The 24950-nt window shown below is 43.3% G+C and overlaps 3 protein-coding genes across 6 annotated transcripts in view; 2 read left to right on the top strand and 1 right to left on the bottom strand.

The window, feature by feature from the left end:
- The first annotated feature begins 1889 nt into the window (after window positions 1-1889).
- On the top strand, window positions 1890-3035 carry LOC137782750 (gap junction alpha-5 protein-like). Its single transcript, XM_068572334.1, has one exon. It carries the CDS (start codon window positions 1890-1892, stop codon window positions 3033-3035), a length of 1146 nt encoding a protein of 381 aa, XP_068428435.1.
- Window positions 3036-5552: 2517 nt separating this feature from the next.
- On the top strand, window positions 5553-11618 carry acp6 (acid phosphatase 6, lysophosphatidic). 2 transcript variants are annotated; one of them, XM_068572512.1, is made up of 11 exons: window positions 5553-5679; window positions 7100-7325; window positions 7422-7550; window positions 8316-8446; window positions 8624-8703; window positions 8793-8880; window positions 9023-9155; window positions 9836-9936; window positions 10019-10114; window positions 10210-10375; window positions 10464-11618. In XM_068572512.1, exons 2-11 carry the CDS (start codon window positions 7107-7109, stop codon window positions 10596-10598), a joined length of 1278 nt encoding a protein of 425 aa, XP_068428613.1. In that variant the 5' UTR covers window positions 5553-5679; window positions 7100-7106; the 3' UTR covers window positions 10599-11618. The 2 variants fall into 2 exon arrangements, with proteins under 2 accessions (XP_068428613.1, XP_068428614.1); XM_068572513.1 differs by having other exon boundaries at window positions 8817-8880.
- Window positions 11619-11796: 178 nt separating this feature from the next.
- Window positions 11797-24950, bottom strand: part of bcl9 (BCL9 transcription coactivator) — a 36312-nt gene continuing 23158 nt past the window's right edge. For all 3 annotated transcript variants that reach the window (XM_068571950.1, XM_068571949.1, XM_068571951.1), the window contains 8 exons: window positions 22651-23146; window positions 20350-20663; window positions 19878-19985; window positions 19545-19731; window positions 17383-17476; window positions 15108-17304; window positions 14335-14604; window positions 11797-14221 (listed from right to left, as the gene is read on the bottom strand). In XM_068571950.1, coding sequence (XP_068428051.1) covers window positions 13191-14221; window positions 14335-14604; window positions 15108-17304; window positions 17383-17476; window positions 19545-19731; window positions 19878-19985; window positions 20350-20663; window positions 22651-22937 — 4488 coding nt within the window. In that variant the 5' untranslated portion in view covers window positions 22938-23146 and the 3' untranslated portion in view covers window positions 11797-13190. The remainder of the gene's footprint in view (window positions 14222-14334; window positions 14605-15107; window positions 17305-17382; window positions 17477-19544; window positions 19732-19877; window positions 19986-20349; window positions 20664-22650; window positions 23147-24950) is intronic.

The following is a 24950-nucleotide window of genomic DNA, read 5'->3' on the forward strand; positions in this document are numbered from 1 at the left end:
ACAAAATGATTAGTCATAATGATACTGGTTCAAAACATGTGATACTATCACAAAGGTTAACTTTGAATCAGTCCAGGGGGAGATGTATTGTTGTTACCAGGGTGGGGAAAGCCTGTTGTCAGTGTTAGCTGATAAGAACATGGCTGGACCTCCTGCTTTTGTGCTGGCAAGACTCTCACTCCCTTCCTCCTCCAGCTCTCTGCCTGTTTGTGATTTACTTCCAGTAAAGATCATCAACTTCATCCGAGGAGGGCTTCAAGCCAGAGTCCTGAGTGGGTCTGGACCTGCTTCACTAACTCACAATCCCACTGGTCTCCAACTGTGACCAGTCAGGCCTTAGCGGGAATTGGGTGCATGTTGGAAAGTGTCAGACCATAAACTGTCCCATTCTATGTTATGGCCTCTCGACCGTGAGCATGGATAGAGATTGAATATTTCCTCTCCCACATCTGGTGGTGTGTTCTGTTTCCCACCTCTCCATGCTTCACAGATAAAGAGCACAACACTCTGATCGTCCATGTTATTGCCATATATATACTTCATAGAGACACTGGGGGAGGGGGAGAGACAGTCTGGGGGTCACTTAGACCATCTATCTCTCACACATAACTTGTGTCAGTGTCAGTGAGGCAAGTCAAAGCCCTGCACAGTGGACTATACAATGGGAGGAACTGCTTATGGAAGCAACTTCTTATGGATAACACTTGGAGGGAGTTGAGAGGTGGTAAGATAGAATATTAACTCTGTGTTTGTCATTTTTCCCACACTGCAATTATAGTGATTATAGTGTAAAGCCTACATGGCACAACATTAAAATAATAGGCTGTCTTAACACACAGCTTTTGAGAAATGTATACTATGTTTTATATAACCTTGCCAAGTAGGGCAGTAACTTCAGATGTGTGACGTGTTTGGAAAAACCTGTCAAACTGTTACCTTCAGCCGTCCTTACAGAATGTTATAATTAATCTAGTTTTGATCTTGAATTGCCAAAGTAAAACTTGACAGCAGGTAAAGGACAAAGTGCTTTTAGATGTCAAAGGTCACTGCTCAATGGAATTTGATGGGTTTTCTTAACCCCTCAATGATGGGGGTCAGTTATTCCACTCATAAAGATGTCTTGTCAACTACCTTATAGGGTCATTCTTGGCTCAAACTCGTCATCCTGTCACTATGACCCAAACTCTCACTAATGCTGCAGGTGAAAGCACACACACACACTGGATAGATGAAGATATCTGATCGACGCTCTCAGATAGATCTAGAAAGCATGGTGTAGGACGTTTTCATTATTGCAGGGAGGAAAGTGGACATCAGAGCTGCTGTCGTGAGTGAAGTCTACTGGTCATGGGGCCACAGGCAACATAGATGCCGCGCAGCTCAGGCCGGGTCACAGCATTGAAAGGACAAAGTCTCCTAGCTTTGACATACCCTGTGGTGGCCTGTTACACTCTGTCTGTCATACATCATTTGAAATTGGACATGGGGAATGTAAACCCACACATAGTATAATATTGAGTATTTTTTCTTTAAAAAAAAAAAAAAAAAAATTTTTAAATGACTCTCGAACTTCCTCGGCTGCTCTCTCTAGCTCATGGGAAAATGTTTGTTCTCATGCCATGGTGCAGCCTTCAAGCAATTCACAGGCAGAGAAGCTATTTTTATGACGCCTCACATACCCATGTCATTTCATCTGCAGCAATATAGAGGACCTACCCGCCTATGACTGATTATCTTTATTTCTTCCTTCTCTTTTTTACCCTCTTCTCTGGTCAGTTCATCCTCCAACTCTCCCTCTCAGTGACTTCTCCTCTGGCGCACCTCCTTCCTGCACTTTCTCTCTGCTCCAGTCTTTGTGTCTCAGGTGTGTGTTTGGCCTGTGAGCAGTGATGGGCGACTGGAGTCTCCTGGGGAATTTTCTAGAGGAGGTTCAGGAACACTCTACCTCGGTAGGGAAGGTCTGGCTTACCGTCCTTTTCATCTTTCGCATCCTGGTGCTGGGCACAGCAGCCGAGTCATCCTGGGGTGACGAACAGAGTGATTTCCTGTGCGACACTCAGCAGCCTGGTTGCACCAATGTGTGCTATGACAGTGCCTTCCCAATTGCCCACATACGCTACTGGGTGCTGCAGATTGTTTTTGTCTCCACACCGTCCCTCATCTACATGGGACACGCCATGCACATTGTGCGCAGGGAAGAGAAGCTGCGGAGAATGGCGCAGGACCAGAGTGAAGAGAGAGCGGAAGGCGCAGAAAACCTGGAGGGGGAGAAGGAATACCTTCAGCAGAAGGTAAGCGAAAGAATAATGGCAAATGATGGGACTGGCCGTGTTCGCTTGAAAGGAGCGCTGCTGCAGACGTACATCCTGAGCATCATGATTCGCCTAGTGATGGAGGTGACATTTATCGTGGTGCAGTACATGATCTATGGGGTGTTTCTCAGGGCGTTGTACCTGTGCAAGGCGTGGCCCTGCCCCAACCCTGTCAACTGCTACATGTCCCGGCCCACAGAGAAGAACGTCTTCATCATCTTCATGCTGGTGGTGGCCGGTGTGTCTCTGCTGCTCTCTGTGCTGGAGCTCTACCACCTTAGCTGGAAGAGCGCAAGGAGGTGTTTACGCAACAAGAGGATGCAGAAGAGCAACCACAGAACTGTGACAGTCTCCATGGCCTTGGGGCCCAACAGCCCACCTCCGCCCTCGGTCTCCTGCACCCCACCTCCTAACTTCAGCCAGTGCCTGGCAGCCACAAGCTCCATGAATCCCATGACCTCTCTGGCCTCTCATCCCTTCAACAACAGGATGGCACTGCAGCAGAACTCAGTGAACTTGGCCACAGAGCTACATCACAGCTGCGACAACCTAGAGGAAGAGGAAGACTTCTTGATGATGAGATATAACCAAGTGCCCTCAGAGCTGCCCATCAGCTGCTCCCCATCGGCGCTCCTGCACTCCAGCTACATGAAGGACAAACGTCGCCTGAGCAGGACCAGTGGCACCAGCAGCCGGGCTCGCCAGGATGACCTGGCAGTATAGACTCACAACTAAAGAGAAAGGTTCAAAAGATGAGCTTAGAAAGACCCAAAGAGGATTCTGAGCGTTATTACTTAGCAAGTGGGTCAAAGTGTGAGGCTAATTATGCAAACTCTGGCTTTGAAACTAGACTCTTGATCATAGAGGATGGACCACATGTTCACTTTAGAAAGAGACACTGAGATCTGTAATTGGACCATGTGAACTTGACATGTGTGAGCTCTGTGAGCAGATAGTGTTTGTAAACTAATCTGTCCCTGAGCTCAAAACAACAAACTGCAAAAGAAAGGTATTTTCAAAATGAGAACAGGGTAACAGGTGTGATGATATTGCAGATGTATGTTTTTGTAAAAAAGTTAAAGCCAAAAAAACTAAGAGAGATACAAAAGAACAATTAAATGAAAATGTCATGATGCTTGGTGCTTGGTGTGAGATGACTTAGGGAAACCATTTCATTAGAAAGAAATATGGCTCAAATGTCAACTATTCAATAAATTACAATAGTTTTGTTCTTCCACTGCCACAAACAGAGAGATGAGAGATTTATAAAAAACAGGGACTTAATATGCAATAAACTGTGAAGCTTGCCAGTATATCAATTAGATGTTTTTATATAGCGCATATGCAGTGAATAAAGGTGCCTTAACAAGTGTGAAAATAAATATCTTTCCTATGACATGTTTTTATGCAGATTTTGCCAAAAAACATTGCAAAGACTGTATATTTCGATTAAGCCATCTGTTGACTTGCTAACCTGATTGCACTACACACGTCATCAAACATAAAATGTATCTCAAGAATAAACCCTTTAAAATAAAACATAAAAAGGTGTGAGTAAAACTGTATTCATTAGTTATATAACTGACAGGAGGCTTTGTGCACAGACTGTTTCTGTTTTAGGATGTTCAAGAGGAATTGAAGGGATAAGAAAAAGACATCCTGCTTGGATTCTGTTATTACAGGATCCTGTCATAACAGCATCCAAGTGGGACCTCTTTTTCATCCACTAGGTGGCAACAATGCACTTGTGCTTTTTAGTTTCTCTCCTGGAACCTTTGTTGTAAATAGTGAATTGTCCCTATACAATTAATGCTTCAGTTGATATCTTTGAATGTATGTTATTTCTTTTCCAGTCTCTTACTGAATCAATGTACAGGTAGTTTATGTTTATCTTGCACAGCAAACATTCATATAAAACACATGAATCTTGTTTTTTGTTTGTTTTGTTTGTTTTTGGTTCTTTCTCACATACTTTTATGCAATAAATATCATCACTAACTCAACACAAATAAATCATCAGCTGTACAATGTGCTCTGTTGTCCTCAAGGTGTGTGAATAATGCAAATACATCAAAGATCTTTTGGAAACATCAGATGTGTGTTACTCACAGATATTTTAAATGCAATAAATATAAGGTTTCTATGTCAGTATCCTATCAACACTGGCATTTTACAGTCTGTTCTCGCCAGAAAGGCCCTGCAGGTGACAGACCGGAGGGGCTGTGCAGTATTTACACAAACAAAGGCTGTTTCTCCATCACTGCCAGGAAGCTGAGCGCTAATATCCAGCTTGATCTGTCACAAGCTGTGGAAAGCAAAAGCGACAGTAGATGCTGAAATTTTCTTTGTTTGTTGCAGATCAGATTTACCAGATTGTATTATCATCAGAGGTATTTTGTGGGGCCGAATATATTAACTACAACTATTAACTCAGGATTAAGGGTGGTCAACCACTGATAGGTAGGTTGGTATCCCTGGCCCTTGTGGCCTACAAAAGTTGAAGTGTATTTGGGCCGGAGGGTACATCCCAATTTGTTGTGAGTATGCATGTGAATGTGCAGGAAAAAGAGGCATCTGCATTCATGATGGAAGGTGGATATTATTCAGTGGTGGAAGGAGTGATCATTTACAATAGTATCATCAAAATTGAATACAAATTTAACTTGAGTAAAAACAGTAACATCTTGTCTCTGTGTTTTACATTATTACAAATATGGTTGAACTATCATTCATGATGCACTGACCTGTAGCAGTTATTTCCTACTAATTTGTGTACTGGGTACAACAATGTATCATATTGGATATGTTTTGGAATGTGGCTGTCAAAAACAATTCATGGAGTGGAATAAAAACTACAATTTTTCCATCTTGAATTTAGTGCAAAGTTATAAATATATATTTTTTAAAAACATACATGAGAATACAATTCAAAAGGATAAAGTTCTCACATTCAATGTACACATTTGCTATTTATTTCTTACCAAACTATGATTAAATATAGTTTCCAATGTATAAACTAAACTGTATAGAATTGTATATGAATAGTCTTGTCGGGGGGCTGGATGAAGTATTGTTTATTAAATGCCATGCAGATACACCTGTAGGTGGCGTTAGCGCGCATTGATACTCATGTTTCTTCTTTAGAAGACTAAGACGAAGAAGATCGATTCCCATTGTGGACGTTGGGAAATGTAGTTCCATTTACCTCGCGCTCACCTTTACTTTCAACGTACAGTGGCTTTTGCTGCCCTACAGTTCCCGACATGTCTCTGACTTGAAGCGGTGGGAAGAGTTGTTCAACGTGAAGAGAAGACCTTTCGTTTCCTGTGCGCTGTTTCCAATCGAGAGAAGACCTTCGACAAAGAAAGTAAGTAACTAACATCACTCTCATCTTCAAAAGAGTGCGCTGCGACAGGGTGACTCGGGTGACTGGCGGAGGTCAGACCGCATGTCATCACGTCGCGACGAGCCTCGCGTGTAAAGTAGTTCTCATTAAACGGTGCCCGGACCGAGGTGGTGGCGTGGATAGTCGTAAGCTCACAGTCTGTGGGAGAGCTAACGGTTAAGGTGTATAAAGTGAGGAAACATATACAAAGAGACACGTTCGAGCTGCTGCCTGGTCATTTCTCCCCGGACATGTCGGACCTGACGGGATATTCCATGTGACAGGTCCGTCCATGATGCGCAGGGGAGCCCACAGCGGGGATAAAACGGAAACGTCAACATTAGTGGGTCAACAAACCTGTCTCCGATCTCAGATGTAACAGCGTTTGCAGCTTTTCTCATTTTTTTTAAATTTATTTTATAATTGGAAACTGAAATTCACAAATTGTGATAAGCATTTGCAAACAAACTGTATATATACGATCTTGCTATTTTATGCAATTATTCCATTACTACGTCGTATATGTCGTTAACGACATATACGACGTAGCTTAAACCTAACTTTCTCCTTTTGTGAGGTAGCTCCGTAACATCCGCTTTAAGTACTGAACGTGTATGTATATGTAAACACACCCACAACAACATATATTTTATAGACAATACGTGAGGACTTGAGTAGTAAAGTAAATAAGGAATAGTTCATGCACCAGGTTGCATAGATTTGTATTTGATGATATTTAATTGTTAAAAAAAACAGTGTGTATTGGTATACAACAAAGTAACAGTTTATATTTAGTACTACCTATTATTATATAAGTTCATTTTAAGTGTTAATTTGGAAAAGGAATGTTATTTTTTATCCACAATTATTATTGTAGAGATCTGTATATTTTCTTCACTTCACCAAGAGCTGGCATTAGATAATGCCTTATTTGCAAATGTAAATATATGGATCAAAATGTAAGCAGGAATTAAAATTCCACTATATAACGTATAAGTAGATGAACATCTAATTGAATAGATCAGCTTCACATATCAGTGCATCCTTAATGAAACACATAGGAGTATGTATGACAAGCTGATTATACTGTAGCTGATTACCCATGCTTATATGACATAAGCATGGGTAAGAAAGAAACAAAGGAGGACAACCAAACTTTGGTTCACCCAGATAAGGTGAGCCGAGGGAATGAAGCTAGTTCTAGAGGACAAGGTCAGAGCTTTCTCAGCAAGGAATGCAACTGATTGTTCCCAACAGCGGGTGTTCGTTGGGTTCATGCATGAATATTGGCCCTGAGAATTATTGTTTCTGTTAACGCTACTTCATAAAAGTTCTTCTTAGTCTTCCACTAAATAATAACCGTGTGTATTTAATTCAGACAATATCTCTGTTTGTTTCTCAGCTTAGCCATGAGGAATCTTTGGACCAAAGCAGGTGTTGTAGGTTCGGTGTCAGTGGCTTTTGGTTCAATGCTGTGGTCGCAGAAGCAAGCTGAATTGGACCACGTTGCTTCCAGTTGCCCGTCTGCTCAAACAAATCCTAGTTCTCCCTACGAGCTAAAATTGGTCCAAGTCTTGTTCCGACATGGTGCTCGAACGCCGCTAAAGTCAATACCTGGTGTTATGGAGGTAAAATTCTTTATCTTTGTTTTATCAACATGTTAAGTGCTTGTGTCTATACAAATGTTATGTAATCACTGTATCACAATTCATTGTTTGGTCAAGGCTCAATGGGTGCCAACACTCTTGGAGCCGCCAGCACACACCCACATCAATTATGAAGTGGCAGATCTTCATGGTGGCCCTAGACCCCCAGCTCCTGTTGAAGACAGCTATCGGAAAAACATACTGAACGTAGGTGTGCTTTGTGTTGTCGATGTGGTCAGACAGGAAGAGAGCTGAAGGAACAAGTTCAGGTGCAGCAACTTGTTTAGTTGGTTCTTGGGAAGAGGCATTGTGTGAAGATAATTTAGACATGTTGGAGCTTGAAAAGTGTCAAAAGTCAGATTATAGAAAAGTCAGCTGTTCCTGTGCCAGGGCTCTGACATTGAGCGGTCTGGCAAAGTTTACTTGAACCTTTACTGTTTTTTTTTTTGCTATTCCAAGTTAATATATGCTGTGGTAAAGGCAGCACAAGATGTGCAATATTATTTAATTAACTGTGTTCAATTTAATCAACAGGTGATTTTGGATTCAACACTTTGCATAATGGCTGTATAGTCATGTGTTGTTTTATAGATGTGACGCTCCATGTGAATTCAGAAACCTTCCTCCCTCTAGTGGCCTCCAGGATTCATTACAAAGCCTCACAGATGACATTAAAGCGGGTTAATTTATTTAACACCTCTCTGTAATGCTGCTGAACTGAGTGTAGAGTTTCCCAGTAAGATATGTTTGCCAGCCTCTGCCCATATAAATGATAGTTTACTGCGCTGAGTTAGCTTTTTTGCTAAAGAGTTTACGGCACTGGATTTAGCTTAGAAAACTAAATCCCGCAATATGGACTCCTGCCATCTATGTACCATATTCACTCGGGATTCTTGCATGTCATCGCAGGTGTGTGTGTTTGTTAAATCCCATCTGTGAGTAAAACCTGATCCTGTGTGGTGCAATTGGCAGGGTGGCTCGTTCCCTGGTCAGCTAACTACAGTGGGCATGCAGCAGCTCTATGAGCTGGGCAAGAAGCTAAGGAGGACATACATTGAGGACACCCAGTTCCTCAGCTCCACCTTTACCCCGGCTGAGGTCTAGTAAGTGTTGCAAATCATGAGGATAGCAAGAGACATTTACACTTTTTTGTACATGACAGTTTTGATACATTGTGCTTATAAACACAAAGGATATCAGCCTAAATGCTTTATTGCTCTATTTTTTGTTGTTTTTGTTTAAGTTGGCTGCCTCCCATGACCTGTTTTCTTTCATTTTAGTGTGCGTTCCACAAACATCGTGAGGACCATTGAATCCGCCAAGTGCCTGGTCGCAGGGCTCTTCCTGCAAAAACAAACAGGTAGTTTAGAAAGCCATATGTGCGTGATGTTATTATTCTTTTCTGGATCTCATCTAATCTGTTTTTGTAATCTTCCATTCTACCTAAAGAAACTGTCCCTATATTAACAACAGAGTCAGCATCTGAAATCCTGTATCCTAACTATCATGGATGCCAGCTGCTCAGAATCCTTGTCAGGTATCTAAAGTATATTTTCACACCAGGCCTGAAAACATCCTTTGCAGTCCCTCCCCAAAACTGAAATCCAGAGTTGAGATGCCTCTGACAAGTTGTCGTGGCGTGTCTGTGTTTCGTGGCTGACACTGTGTGTTCTGTGCAGCCACCGCTGGGCAGAGTCATCCACTCTGCCAGACATAGCAGCAGACCTGCAGAGCATCCAGAGCGCGTTGGGCATTGCTGCTCACCAACGCATCGACTTCATCCTCATTAGGGACGACATGGTTGCCAGAGAGGTGAAGCTGAAGCATCATGATTCATATGACTTCCATTAGGTCTCACCACAAGCTATCAGAATACATACCATTATTATCAGGAGTTTGCCTGGCTGGAGGCAGCCACCTGGCAAGCTGCTCTTTATGCAAAATGAAACATTAAGGCTATTTACTCATGGCTTTAATTAAAAATATCCTAACATAAGTACTTATTCAGTCATTAAAAGTTATACATTACTGGTCAAGATACTGTTATTTTTTACATTTTAGACTTTAGAAGAGCATTTTATGTTAACATACACCATCTTTTACTATAAATGTGCATAATGAGGCCACAATGACGTTTGAAACAAGACAGAGGAGCGACATTATGGATCTTTCCTGAATTGCTGATTGTTTCCCCCTTCCCTGCAAAAGCTAAATTCTGAAGCCCTACCTTACAATTCTGGGTGATTATGTTTAGATCTATATTATCTTATTAGTTATCAGTTATAAGTAATACAAACTAACAAAAACATTTGAGCAATGCATTTTTGTTAGTGAATACATCAAAACTAAATAAAGCTACTTTACTCCTTTACTGTCACGGCTCAATGCTGACAGATTCCCGTACGAAACACAATTTTGGGAAATAACTAAGATGAGGGGCAAACATGTAAAACAATATCTCACGATGCTGACTCAAGTCTGCACATTAACAGGCGCACGGCCTGCACTGCCCGTCAGTGCTGAACACCTGGAGGAATAAAGTGGAACAGAGAGCTGTGGACATGATCTACTATGTGTATGCACACAACAACAGGTTAGATCAAGTGAAGTCAGCAGACCATTGTGGACCATTTGTTATGAGTATAACAGGCTTAATTATTTTGCTCTGATTTTAGCATGGAGAACCTGCAGCTGTGTGTGGGACCCCTCCTGCACTTATTGTTATCCAACATTGATGAGAAACTTGAGGGCATCTTGTCAGCACCAGAAAGGTTGGACCCCTCTGATGGACACACCAATTTGTTGCTCAAACGCAATTGTGTTTTATCTTTTAAACTTTCCACTTTTCAAATTCTCTCTCCATCAGGAAGCTATTTTTATACTCTGCACATGATACTACTTTGATTCCCTGTTTGATGGCGCTGGGGATTTTTGACATGAAATGGCCACCATTTGCCGCTGATATCACTTTAGAGCTGCACCAACACCAGAAGACCAATAAGCCCTTTGTTAAAGTGTCATACATCGGCCAGGTAGGGGATGATAATGCGTCTGTTTATTTGAAGCTTCTGCATTTTTTTTCCCTGTTGTGTTTTACTTTAAGTTGTTATCTCTTTCTAGGATCAACTTATACCAGGTTGTAGTGGAGTCTATTGTCCCCTGGAGGAGTTCAAGCAGGTCCTCTCAGCATACTCAATGAGCTCTGAAGGCTACCGCTCCCTTTGTAACAGCAAAGGGGGCCTGACTGAACCCTGAACTATCAACACACCATGTCTCAACACAGTGCTATCCATGACAATACATTCTGGCAGTTACCATACATCATGTTTTTCTTTCTTTTACATTTTCCTCACACTCCATCCAGCCTCTATCACCAAGGAAAACTTTCTTGGGTGTACATGGCCTGGATTACAGCATGTTTTGAACCAGTGTACTCCAGACTATCATTACATAATTCTTCATCCATGTAACCAAGACAGTAAAATGTTCCAATTAGGTTGATGAAATAAATGAATGGGGCGGCTATAGCTCAGAATGCTCGTCCCGTTACCACAAGGTAGCCGGCGCGATCCCCAGTCACCCCACAGTTCACACGTCGAAGTGTCTCTGAGCACAACATTTAACCCCTCGTTGCTCCCCGGGCGCCTCACAGGTCAGCCCACTGCTCCCTAATCAAGGATGGGTCAAATGCAGAGAAGAATTTCCCCAAGGGGATTAATAAATGTGTATGTTTTTTTTAAACAGTATTGTTCTGCCAATGTGGTTGTGTTCACAATAAAATATTTCATATTCAACAAGGTAATTCCTCAAGAGATACTATTCAGTTCATGCACTCTAACTAATGTTGGGGATTGTACATTAGTGTGTAGGTGAATGTCTTCATAACCATGTAGAATCTGCAGAAATTTAATAATTCTGCTACAGTATGTTTTAAGATTAAAACATTAGGTTGCCTTGTGGGGATTTGTTATACCAGAGTATAATTTATACATAAATACATGGCCATTATATAGACCTGTGTTACCATAACATGCGTTGTAGCTCATCAGCGAGAATTTCCTGTGACCTGCTGTTTAAATTACAAAGGTTTGCATTGGTGACTCATGAAAATTTCAATTAATTTTAAGTCTTATTTGGCTCGTCACTTGTACTTTTCCTACCAGCCAAGTAAAACTTGAATACATGGGTTAATAAAGCAGTAAAGTTCAAATGCATCAACCTGCTTGCTTTTGAAGTGTGATGTCCTCATGCTAAATACCTCCTGATAAAATGTTGTCTGACAATACTGCTTCTCTGTATGACTTGCTCTCTTTGTTCTAGCTCAATGTTGCAAAGCGGGTTTGACGTGTAGAATGAATGACACCACTTTGTTCACATGACTAACAATGTGAATAGTCAAGAGCCGTCTGGATCCATACACACACACATATATACACACACTCCATAGACAACATGTATGTACCAAAACAATATCTTTTATTTGTAGTCCATCACCACAGCCCGGGTAGGCTATTCTGCACCAAAGCCAATGGAGAAACACATGACAAGCTTATACAATAGAGAAAAGAGAGGAAGTCAGCTGGATGGTTAGCAGTACATGTTTACATTTCCGCGTGTCTCACTCTGGACACCACACCTGCCGTTCTAATTTGTACCATATCTACGTAACTAGTTCTAGAATACCTGGCATACCTGATGTGGCATTCAGCCACTCCTGTCCCATTCTGCTGACCAGTGGGGGGATTATTGCTGTGGGAATGATTATTACCCAGAGTCAACAAGAGAGTCAAAAGCAAAACAGGAACAAGAAGAACACACAAAGCACATCTGGGTATTAGCAGTAATATTCACACTGGTGAAAGTTGAGTCCTGAAAGCTTTGGAGCACCAAGTCCAATTTCAGACAACTTGAAATGGACTAGGGATTATCGTTGTGCTGCAACGCTGCCAGGACCCTCACACTTATTGTGTTGCTCTTAATGGTAAAAATAGAGAAAAAAAGACGCTTTCTGCAGACGGTCCATGTTTGTGCTTTTTTAATAATACTATTATCTTAATGAGGTCATAGTTTGGTTTGTTATACACTGGAGTTACAAAGGAAATTAAAATAGACTAAAATTCGAATAGCCCACCAATGGTAAACAGTACAGTATTTTTAGGGGGCATTCCTCCCCCAATGAAAGTTGGGTAAGAGGAGTTGAGAGGTCACTGATAGAATGCCTATACATACAGACACATACGTACCACACAAACATACAGTCTGTCAAGCGCACACACACACACTTGCACGTATATACTGTACAGAAACAGTCAAAACAATGGAGCGAGAGACAAGATGGAGTTCCAGTAAAGTCTTCACAAAGCACAAATTCTTCTTATCCCTTTCTCTTGTTCCATACCACTTTCATGACAAATTTGTTTGTTTTTTTATTTGAAAAAAGTAGACATATACTGTAGCATCTCCACGCTGACTTTGAGCTAGGTTGATTCCTCTTTGATGTTGAAAGTCATCTTTATAGTCAGATAATCAAAAAACACAAGAACAGTTTTGTGAAATTGATCCACAACAATCCCATACATTCTGAAGTTCATGAGTCAAAATTAAATGTTCTTGTGGCAAAAGTACTCCAATCTGGCCTGTCCGAGTCTCCATTGGAATAGTTCCCACAGGACATTACTTGGTGACTGGTTAGCTCCATTCTGTTCATTTCTGGGTTCATCCTCTCTCTTGTATTATACTTCCTTTACTTGAGTTCATCATAGTTTTATGAACACTTCACACACAGTCACCTTTACTCCATCCTTGTGTATTGTCCAAGAACATTCTACGTACAAGGTTTCTGTAGGATTAGAACATTCCAGGGCCCGGACTGAACCCCATGTCCATGTCACGTGGCCTCATCTGACCCCCCATCATCATTGTCTGCTGTGGAGGGCCGCCCATGCCCTGCAGTGACATCATCATGTTAGGTGAGCCAACAGGGCCTGGGTGGGCCATTTGTCTCCCCTGCATCATCCCTCCTGGGCCCCCAGGAGACATCATCCGGTGCTGGGGGCCCATCATGCCTTGGCCCATGAATCCTGGGGGCCGCATTGAGTTGTGGCCAGGGTTGCCCATTGGCATGTCTTGGGGGCCCATTCCCCCACCAGGTCCCCCTGGCATCCCCCCCATCCCCTGCATTGACATCCCCATCCTCGGTGGACCATCGCCCATCATGGCCTGCATGGGGAAGCCGGAGGGGTGTGGTTGTTTCCCCCCAGGGTTGTCTCCCCCACCTCGGGGGAAGTAAGACAGAGTCTGGCTGGGCTTTTCTGATGGGATTATCCTGGACAGGTCAAACTCAGGAATACCAGATGCTCCCGGCCGCATCACCTCATGAAGGTCTGCATCACTGAATCCACCTTGCATGTTGTTGAACTCTGGCCCTCCAGGGGTATTGGGCTTGCACAAGCCTCCATCACCCCCGTGAGGCATGTTACCCATCCGTCCTCCCATAGGTCCTTCTCCCTGAAAGCTCATGGGATGGCCAGGGAAACCTTGGGGACCAGGACCATTGTGCGGGGAGAAAGGGCCCTGCTGGGAAGGGGACTGGGTGAGGGGGTATGCCTGACCTCTATGAGGATAACCTATGCGTCCCTGTGGCATCATTTGGGGGTTTCCCAGACCAGGGTCTTGGGGATTTGGTGGTATCATCATGCCATGAGGCATCATGCCTGGGCCCATATTAGGAGCATTGGGAGAGGGCATCTGTGGGGGCATGCCATGGGAGAGAGGCTGGGATGCCATTGGATTCATGCCCAGAGGGCTGAGGGCAGACATGGGTCCAGCATTTCCCGGTCCCATCATACGTGGATTGCCTTGGTGATTCATTCCCATACCTTTAAATGAAAGACCAAACATAAGTAATTATGTAATCACTACATGCACTAAAGGTGGGTGAAATTGCAAGTTCAAATAAAAAAACAAACAAAAGATGTTTCAGATGTTTTACCATTATTGTTCACTGAAGGCAGGTTAGGGGAGCGAGCTGGGGGCGAATCGTCATCAGAGCTGGCAACAGTCTTTATGGCATCATGGTAGAGTGGGGTGGAGCTGGGCATCGCAAACTTGGACATGCGTGACATCATGATGGAGAGAGGGTTCTGGGATAGAGTTGGCTCAGGGGGTATGGTGTACGGACTGCCAGACTGAACATTGCCTGGGAGAGACATGGAGCCAGTTTGAGCTCCTGATGGAGTGGCTGAGGGAGGGCCGTTGCCACCTAGAGAATGGCATGATGGGAAAGAGAAGACATGACAGATGAGAAATGTTAGCAGTTGAGACTTACATGTCTGGCAGATTGTTTTTATCTGTAATGATAAAGTAATAGTATATGCTACTAAAAGCTCTGTGAGATTTAATTCTGTGGCCACAAGAGGGAGCTACTGGACCATAGCCCACCCAACCCCACCCCTCATACAGATGTTGCAACTAAAAAGAGATGAGCTTGATAATTAGGCTTCACATCTCTTTATTTGCCTTTTCAGCAGTGTAGACTTAATCTGATTTCAAAAGACAAAAAGGGACAGATAATTTACAGACAGATATTATGTTAACAATCACGAAGATCTGTTACAGAAAAATGTAAGTTAAATTAAACCATTTACAAAAGGCATTTAACACACATGCCCTGAAAAAAGATAGGAAATTAAATATATATTAACTACGAAGAAAGAAGGAGAGACAGGTGCTGCCGAACAGAAAAGGGATGGAAGAGACTCATACCTTGCTCCATGGAACCCATCATGTTTGGTGAGGTGATACTGAGGGGAGGTTTGCCACCCTGAGGTGGTACTCCAGGACTCTGCATAGGTGGCTTTGGTGAGGATGCCCATCCTGGAGAGGGGTTTGGAAGAGAAGGAGACCTCATGTGAACAGGAGAGGCACCAGCTGATCCCATCATGGAGTGGGGGGATTTCATTGGTCCTGAAGCTTGAGGAGGTGGAGGGGCACTGGGGCCTGAGGGACCAGTGAGCATGCCAGCCAGCTGGGACGGTGTTTGAGGAGATTTAAGGTTTCCAGAGGGAGACCCCATCATGGGGGACTGCACTTGCCTCAGAGGAGGGGACTTAAGGGGGTTGATACTGGGAGAGTTCCCCCCTCCTGCTTGGACATTCAGATCTGCTGGCTTGCGGCCCCTCTGACCTTGTGAAGGACCACCAGCAGGAGGGAGGTGGTTAATACGGCCATTGCCTCCTGTTGGTGTAGATCTGTGCTCTGGACCAAAGGATTGGTCTATATGTGGACCCCTCATTACTCCAGAACCCCCTGGGAAGGGCCGCCCAGGCCCCATAGGAAAGTCTCCTTGTTGTGACTGCTCAGGGAAGGGAGCACCCTGCATAGGCCGGCCTTGTGGACCCATGTTCTCCATTGGAGGTCCTCCACCTCCTCTCATTCTCATGATCTCGTCAGGACTCATATTCATGGAGGGATCTCGTAGCTTGGCAGGGTGCATATGAGAACCTGGCCCAGGGCCAGGCCCCATGCCAAACTCGGGTCCCATTTCTCTTCCCATACCCTGGAGCCTTGACGATGGACTCATAGGACCATCACCGGGCATTCGGGGAAACATTCCCATGCCATTACCAGGTTCCATTCCACCTCTTTGGTGTCCCATCATCCTTTGCATGTCCATCATCATTCCTGGAGGGATACCCTTCTCTCCACCCATACCTTGGTGGAACATTGCTTCTTGGACTGACTGAGGATTTGGAAAACGCTCACCACGACCCCCTGGACCAGCAAACATTCCCCCAGGTCCTCCAGGGAAGCCTCGTGCATCTCCCATACGGGGAGGCATGTCGTCAGGCCAGCCCATTCCAGGCCTTGGGGGTCCCTCCATATCAGGATTCATCATACCAGAGAAAGCAGGCATTCTCTGCATATGTGGGGGCATACCTCTGGGGCCTGGGCCCATGCCCATGCCCATGCGCTCCTGGTAGTGCTCTGGTGGACCACCTGGTCCTCCCCACATCTCTCCTGGGCCCATCTGGTAGGGAGGCGGGGGGCCTCTCATCATGCCGCGTGGACCATGGGGGTGCATCATCATGTCTGGAGGAAGTGGCCGGTGCTGCATTTCTTGTTTCTTCCTCTTCTCTTCATAAAACTCCTGCTGTAGCTTCAACCAAGCCACCTGTTCTGGGGTCATCTGATCTCCATCTCCACAGCCCCCTGGACCTCCCATGTGTGCACCCATTTCATCTTGTGGAAATGGGGGCATGTCCCTTGGACCATGAGGCGGACCATGGGGTGGGCCAAAGGGTGGACCTTGTGGACGAGGTCCTCCTGGCCCACCTGGTGGTCCAAGACTCTGAGACTGTGCCATCATTGCCTGTAAGGGCCCCTGCTCGGACCTTCTGGGTGCACCATCAGGACCTCCATCATGGGGTCCACCATGGGATTGTGGGGCCCCAGGTTGTGGAGCATCACGATCATCAGGGAAAAGCATGCGCTGAATATCTCGCAAGGTCTGTAGGGAGCGCTGCCGATGCTCCAACTGTTCTTGGGACAGACCCTCTGTGTTGGCCTCCATGTTCAACAGCTCTTGGGCCAGCTGCTGCTGCTGTTGCTGCTGCTGGGGTGTCAGACCAACACCACCAGGGCCTCCACCCTGGCCTCCCTCAACTGCTGTTGGAGGGTTGAGGCCTGCCTCAGGTTGGGTGACAGGGGCCTGGTCAACTGAAGCAGTAACGTTACTTGGGCTACTACTGGGAAGGTTTTTGGATTCCATGCCTGCAGAGGATGACCCTTCCTGTGGAAGAACACCAGATTGGCTCCCTTGGTTTGAAGGCTGGGGTGTGGTTGGCTCTGCCATGCCAGGTAAGGACGGCTTGGATCCAGGCTGGTGGCTTTGATCTTGAGCATGGGACGGGGTTTGTTGGGGAGGCTTGGAGTCATTTCGAAGGGCGCTTGCTGCATTGTTCTGAAAGTGATAGAAATAAGATTAAGTTATGCAAGATGGTATAAAAGAATATACATGTGTGTTAAAAAGAGTATTTACCAGCAGGTGAGCTTTGTCTTTGCTGTTGGAGATGTTTTTCATGTGGAAGGCAATGATGTTTTCTGTATGGCCAGTTAGAACAGCATCAGCTGCCCTGTAAACAAGAAGGCAGACAGTCAAATATCTGTCATCAGTGACAATAAATGTGTGTGTGGGTGTGTGCATGTGTGTGTCCATTTGAAAGACGGTGAGCTGGATGAATGAGTACTGAACCATGATGGTAATGCCAAGGTCAACAAACTAAGCAATTTCTCTCTCTCTCTCTCACACACACACACACACACACACACCTCTCTTCCATTTGGCATCCACATCTTTGAGCTATAATTCCCAACAGAGTGTAAATATGAGCGTAAACCCCCACTGAGAAACACACGTGCTTGTGCAGATACACACAATGGATTTAGACTATAACTGAGAGAGTTGGAGGAAGAAAGAGAAGTGGTGCGAAGCAAGTATCTTAGTACCATACACACAAACATCAAAGACAACAACAACAACCACTGATGAGAGGCACAGAGATAAACTTCAGCCAATTGACATTGTTGGTAATTCCATTTAATTTTGAACTAAACCTCCACAAAGGGTTTCACTGTGGGTGTATGTTTTGCTTGTATAAAAAAGTGTTCAATTGTTGAGATTATTTAATTAGGCTGTATAAACACATTATTATTTCAAATGTGTAGAGATAATATTTAACTGTAAAACTAATCTCGCCACACATACAGTCAGGGCCATGAGTGTGACATATTTTTTCAGATTGTGTCTATTTACACAATTGCAATAGATAAGTAAAGCAGCTAAAGTGTAGACTTTCAGCTTTATTTCAATGGATATAAAAAAAATATGGCATTAACTGTTTCGGAATTACAGCCATTTTTACACAGTCCCCCACATTTGTAGCGGTTAAGGAGCTTATAGTGCCATACTATCCCACAAGAGAGTTGTGTTCATTGAATGCAGGATTACTTGTGGTTCTCAGAGTTTTAAAAAATAGATTGGGGGCTAGCGCCTTCAGTTATCAAGCCCCTCTTTTGTGGAATAAGCTTCCACTTTTAGTCTGAGGGGCAGACACGGTCACCTCATTTAAGAGTAGACTTAAGACTTTCCTCTTTGACAGCAATTATAGTTAGGGCTGGCTCAGTTTAGCTCTGCTCCCGCCCCTCGATATGCTGCTATAGGCCTAGACTGCTGGGGGGCATCTTAGGATACACTGAGCTTCTCTCGCTCATCTTCCCTTCTTTTTTCTTTCATCTATTTTCCCCCTTCCCCTCTTTATTTTCTTTACTCTCCTTCTGGATAAGTTATTGTCTTTTTAATGCATATTACTAACTCTACTCCTTTCCGGGAGCCTCTGTGCTTCCTCGCCTTAAGTTTCCATGGACCATGGACGTCTGGAGCTGGTCCTGCCCCCGACTTCGATCGTGGCTGTCTGGAGCTGGTCCTGACCCCGCCATGGATTGTGTCTGTCTGGAACTAGTCCTGCAATGCTATGATGGACCATGGCTGTCTGGAGCTGGTCCTGGCCCCCCCCTCTCCTCCCTCCCACACACACACACCCCCTTCCACGGATCCTGGCTGTGTCTGGAGCAGGTCCCGACTCGGTCGTCATGGCCCTACCGATGCCCCTCCTCCTCTCCACCTCTTCCGCTGACATGGACTGTGGCTATTTGGATCGTGGTCCATGCCAAATACTCATTATATGAATAATTTCTGTCATATTCACGTAATGTGCTGCAACTCTGTTTCGTTGTTCATTCTGGTCAAATGACATCTATTGCGTCTGTCCATCCGGGGAGAGGGATCCTCCTCTGTTGCTCTCCCTCAGGTTTCTTTACCTTTTCCCTGTGAAAGGTTTTTTACTATCTTTATTTGGGGAGTTTTTCCTGATCCGATATGAGGTCCTGGGACAGGGATGTCATGTGTACAATAATGGGAGATTTGTGTAATTTGTGAATTTGGGCTATGCAAAATAAACTGAATTGAATTGTATTAGGAAGTAATTGGACAAACTGGCATAATAATGAATATAATGATAATGATTTTTGACTTCTTCAGGAATTGAGTGAAAGAATATGGCTGGAGAGGGCAGTTTCTGGGCGACAAAAGTATGGAAGAAACAAGCCGTGACACACATAAATAGTAAATGTTAGCTTCCTTACTTGTTGGCCATCTCCGTGGTGAAGACATAAACAAGTTTAGTTGCAGGTTTCTGGCCACTCGCAGGCTCTGTTGTTGAAGCCTGGCCTCCCAGTGCATTGTGGGAGGGTGTGGAGGAGCGACTAAGTCCGGCGTTGGAGGTAGAATGTGTGACGGAGTCCTGGGGCTTCACGTCACTGGAATTACAGTCTGCAGAGAGACAGAAGGGAAGACCATGGCTTTAAGACCAGCACCGGCCCATGGGTAATGTAGTTCTACAGAGGAGCTGCCATAAGTCAAGTTGATTAGCAGAGGGACTTCTACACATGCTTGAATGAACACGTTAATACACTTACTGAAAAATCCTTTGTCATCTTCGTCACTTTCTCCCCCAGAGCACCAGTCAGCTCCACTATACGGCTGCCTTCTCTCTGCCACACACATCCTCTTCACCCTGCTACTGTCTGTACAGACAGACAAATAGACAGACACACAACCCTCAATGGGCTTCAGCTTATCTGTGCAAGTGACTGCAAAGTATACTTTTTCAGATCTCCAACTTTTGCCTTGTCGAGACAATGAGAAAATAAAAAACCCTCTGTGTTCAGCACTTTACTAAATAAATAAATAATGCTGTAGTACAGGATAAAAAGGTTTGGTAACAAAACTACTAAAACACCCACCTACATTAGTTTAACTTTTTTTATATCATTCTGGTGAGAATAAAAACATCTAAAGTAGAATTGACCAACTGCCATTTCTGATCCCAGCTTTCGGCTGGACATAGTCGGATAATAATGAGTACTTGCTACAATGGTTGATTCTTACCTTTTTCCTCACTTGTGGGTGTTCCACTCTCTGGCTGATCAAACGACTCCACTGAGGTGCTTCTCTCCCTTTTGACTTTAACCTTGGAGCTTGGGCCAGAGGTCAGGCCCTGGCCGTTCTTCAACCCCATACCCCCTGTCACATTCTGAGCGCCTTTGGAACCCAGGGTCTTGGGGTCGCAAGGTGAGGACTGCGATTGGCTACCAGTGCTCCCTGGTTTACCCTGATTGGGCATTTTAGAGTCTATCTGGGTGGCAGTTGAGGGGGACATGACGGAAGGTGAGCGTACCATGGCCTCCGTCTTAGGTTTAGGGCTGATGGACAGAATGGAGGGATAAAAAATAATAAAAATCAGACATCATTATTGGAGAAGACCAAAAGGAAAATGTGATTGCGTATACCAGTTGCAAAGAGGGAACATAAGAACAATGTCATTATGGCATTTATTATGGATATGGATAGATTATGGATCCAAGAACTCTATATTAGGCTATTGGTATTAGAAATCAGGAAAATGCATGAAGTTAAACCTGAAGGAACACAAGAGACACAAGCCATCTACAAATGACTGCTTCTTACTAGTTCTGAGAGCAGTTCAGTTCAGGCAGGATAGATCCAACTGGCAGAGAAGTCCCTTACCACACCCTAATCTCGTTCTCTCTCTTCCTCTCCCTAATGTGCGTGCACGTGCACGTGCACGTGCACACACACACACACACACACACACACACACACACACACACACACACACACACACACACACAAGTAGCATAAAACAAATGCCAACATGTCCAAAAAGCAGCCTAGCACACTTTATGTACATTCACACAGACACACAGCTAGCTGAATTTTGGCAGTCCAGACAGCTGTTTTCAGATGCTCCAGAACCATGAGTCAGCAGAGAAAACTTCCAACCTCAGTGTACTCCCTGACCCTAGAAGAGCTCTTGATCACGCATCAAGACCTTGCAGGTAAAATAAGGATGCATAGAAGCTGGTCTTGGATCTGCATGACAACTGACTGACACTTGCTTGCTAAAAACAGCACAGGTATGGCTAAAGTGACATGCTCAGGTTTGTGTTGACTAAGACTCAGTTCCACTACTAATTACATCCAATGGAAATGCATCCCCCTCAAACATTAAAAAAAACCATGCACGTTAAGTAACAAAGCCTTCCACCATAGAACAAGTCACTGGCTTTAGAGATAGTTGCTCACTCCTTTTACTTAAATTGTTGGGATAGGTTGTATCTCCCCATTGCGATTTATAAAGTATGACAAAAGAAATGCTGTTTGGGGCATTGGCTGCAGTTCTCTGCAGACTTGCTGGATGAAGGACGCACCAATCACTCTGCAACCAATCATATCAGCCATAAGTCTGCTTAACTTGGCATCTGTTAGGACAACAATATATATATATATATATATATATATATATATATATATATATATATATATATATATATATATATATATATATATATGTATATATATATGTATATATATATATATATATATATATATATATATATATATATATATATATATATATATATGTATATATATATGTATATATATATATATATATATATATATATATATATATATATATATATATATATATATATTTTATCGGAAAAAATATATATACATATATATATACATATACATATATATATATATATATTATGGAAAATGCTTCCATATATTACAAGTAGCCTTTGTAAGTATGTTTTTAAAATAACTTTTTTTTATAACTTCATTCTGTTTTGAACAGAAGGTTGAGTTTTTATTTTGTACTCTTCCAAACTGTTAAACACTGGCAGCTAATGTCTATTCATTTTTCAATAATGGGAGATTTGTGTAATTTCTGACAACGGATTTTGTGCTAAACAGAAGCTTGTGCTTCCCCAGGAAAACCTACTTATATGTTTATTGACGTGGAAAGACACAACTGAAGTATTCAGTTATCAGCTGTTAGAAGTACAGAACAACAATGAAGAGGATAAAACCTTAATTAAGTGTCACTGGCAACCACAATGTTACACAGCCATGAAAAGGTACTTTAACATAGTGCAGTGGAGATTTAAATTTTGTTTGCTGTGCAGTTGTGCTACTATTCATAGAAATTCAACATTCAGATCGGTGTTTGGATGATTAGGCTGATAAAACAATCACCAGGATCTCACAAGCTTATACACATACACACAAACCAGTGAAGGCTAATTATTACCATCACAGCACTAAATAACTGCATCCCAACACTAGCCCCACAGGTGGTCAGCGTGAGAGTACACTCACCTCTGAGTGTTGGTGGACGGGGAGTTCTTCAGCCTATTGGAGTGCATTGATGGGGCTCCCAGGACTACAGAACAGGGTGGAGTGATGAGCTGGTGAGGACTGCCGGTATGTGCGAGTGGCGCTTTTGCGCGTACGTTTCTGGAGCCAGGAACAGGATTCCCAATGTTGGAGAGGTTTCCTCGACCGTCCTTGGCCTCCTCTCGCTCTTTCTTCCCTCGCTCTTTCTTGTTGAAATGTGTCGCTGCTGTACCTGCCGCCGCTGGCCTCTCCTCTTGGACCTCCAACATTCTCTCTATGTCCTTGTCTGTGTGGGTGGTTTGTGCTCTTGTGTGTGTGTGTGTGTGTGTGTGTGTGTGTGTGTGTGTGTGTGTGTGTGTGTGTGTGTGTGTGTGTTAGAAAGTGTGTAGAAAGGATAACAATAGTCCAGAAGTCTTTTCTTGTTCGGTGTGTATTTATGAAACTCCCCCAAGGGGGCTTTCAACGGCCCTAGGGCACACTGTTGAGAGAGAAAGAGAAGAGAGAGGAACAGTGAACAAAACTGGAAAAGAGGACCAAAGTCTGAACAAACATAAAGTGACACACTATCTAAAATGAAAATCTACTTTTGTACACTTGAAAGGTGGTCATTATTCTTTCACAGCATCTTTGGTCAGCTTTAATTCATGTCACCAGAAATGGATTTAGATTTGTTTATATGTTGCAGTAGTAAAAACACAGGTGTTACTCATAAAAGAATGATGTAACACAATGTTGGTGCTACATTCAAAATCCAACATCAATCAGGTTAGTCTTTGACACTACTACTTTGGGTGTGATATCGCATTAACTTTATAAATACCAGCACGCAATTGTAAGTGCAGGAAGCAGTTCAGTGTGGCGGTGGAGCTGGAGGATTGTATTGTGGTCCAAACTAACCACTGTGCATTTCTGTTTTTGTGTGTTAAGTACGAGAATTACATAAGAATCCTGATCGAGAGAGCAGCCTAGTCAGTCGATTACATTGTCACGCTGAAAATATTTAGGACCTCTTCCAAAACACTCAATATTGTCACTGGCTCCAGAGTTCCCCTTGGGAGAAGGAGGTGGAGTGTTTGGGGGGAGGGGATGAGGTTAAAGGGGGGGGTGTCACTGAGAACACTTGACTCTGCTACAGCAGCAACACTCGTCATTCGTGGGTCCGCAGAGAAGTGATTTACAACCTCCAGGGCCCACATATCACCACTGCACGCGAGCAGAGGCGGGCTTCTCCACAGGGACAGAGGGGAAAGCACAGAGGAGTCTTGTGTGTCCAAATTACACTGACTAGCCTAACCGTTATATATTTTATAACACACTTTACAATACAGGAATGGGGGCTTTACATAGAAGCAATGGGCTGATTATTGATTGCTGACGTTCCAAATTCGTTATTTACAACACAACTGCTTAAAAATACCTCCATTATGGTGAAATGGCATGTTTATATTTTGCAACACAACATGCTTTGATACATAACTGTGGAGACAAAGGCTGCAACACTAGCATTATATATATATATATATATATAACTAGCATTATATATATATATATATATATATATATATATATATATATATATATATATATATATATATATATAATGCTAGTGTTGCAGCCTTTATATATATAATGCTAGTGATGCAGACGACGACACAGACCCTTAATGCAGTGGTTCTCAAACTTTTTCTGTAAATAACATCATTTTGTGACTCCCTCTGTGCTTTTATAGTGACACAATAAAGGAAATTACAATAACTTTCAAGTAAACCAGGTTGCTCCATCAGACCAATTTCTTTTAAAAATTGCAATCACTTAGAACAATGAAAAAAATGCAAAAAATAAATAAAACTAATATTTAACTAATATTTAATATATTTAGTTAGCTCATTGTGGAAAACAATGAGCTAATATGTTTTTGACAAAACAGAATGAGTGCAGATATGCAAGCATCACGTTGTATCAGTATTAGTGGCTGCAGTGAGCTGTATTGTAGAGGAAAGCAGCAGCTTTCCTCTACAAATATGAACTGGGTTGTAGATTTAATAAGGTTGCTTTCAGTTAATGCTCCATGTTCATCTGAGATCTGTTTTCTGTTTCGAGAGACGGAACAACAGAAAAAAACCTGACGCAGACTTCTGGAGATTGACTTTTGGCAAAACGCCAAGAATCGGCGAGTCGCGCATGCACAAGTTTAATCTGTTAACGGCGTAACTAAACATTTACCCGACAGTACAGGCATTTCTCCATATATTTATTAATGACTTAGTTTTATATCCGTGTAG

Source organism: Clinocottus analis, unplaced genomic scaffold (genome assembly GCF_023055335.1).
Source record: "Clinocottus analis isolate CAN_PGR_092001 unplaced genomic scaffold, fCliAna1.0.p SCAF_12, whole genome shotgun sequence".
NCBI classification, from domain to species: domain Eukaryota; kingdom Metazoa; phylum Chordata; class Actinopteri; order Perciformes; family Cottidae; genus Clinocottus; species Clinocottus analis.

Coding starts and splice junctions, on each gene's coding strand:
- LOC137782750 (XM_068572334.1), top strand. CDS start 1,890: ATGGGCGACTGGAGTCTCCTGGGGAATTTTCTAGAGGAGGTTCAGGAA.
- acp6 (XM_068572512.1), top strand. CDS start 7,107: ATGAGGAATCTTTGGACCAAAGCAGGTGTTGTAGGTTCGGTGTCAGTG. Junction 8,447..8,623: donor TTTACCCCGGCTGAGGTCTA/GTAAGTGTTGCA, acceptor CTTTCATTTTAG/TGTGCGTTCCACAAACATCG. Junction 10,115..10,209: donor ATCTTGTCAGCACCAGAAAG/GTTGGACCCCTC, acceptor TCTCTCCATCAG/GAAGCTATTTTTATACTCTG.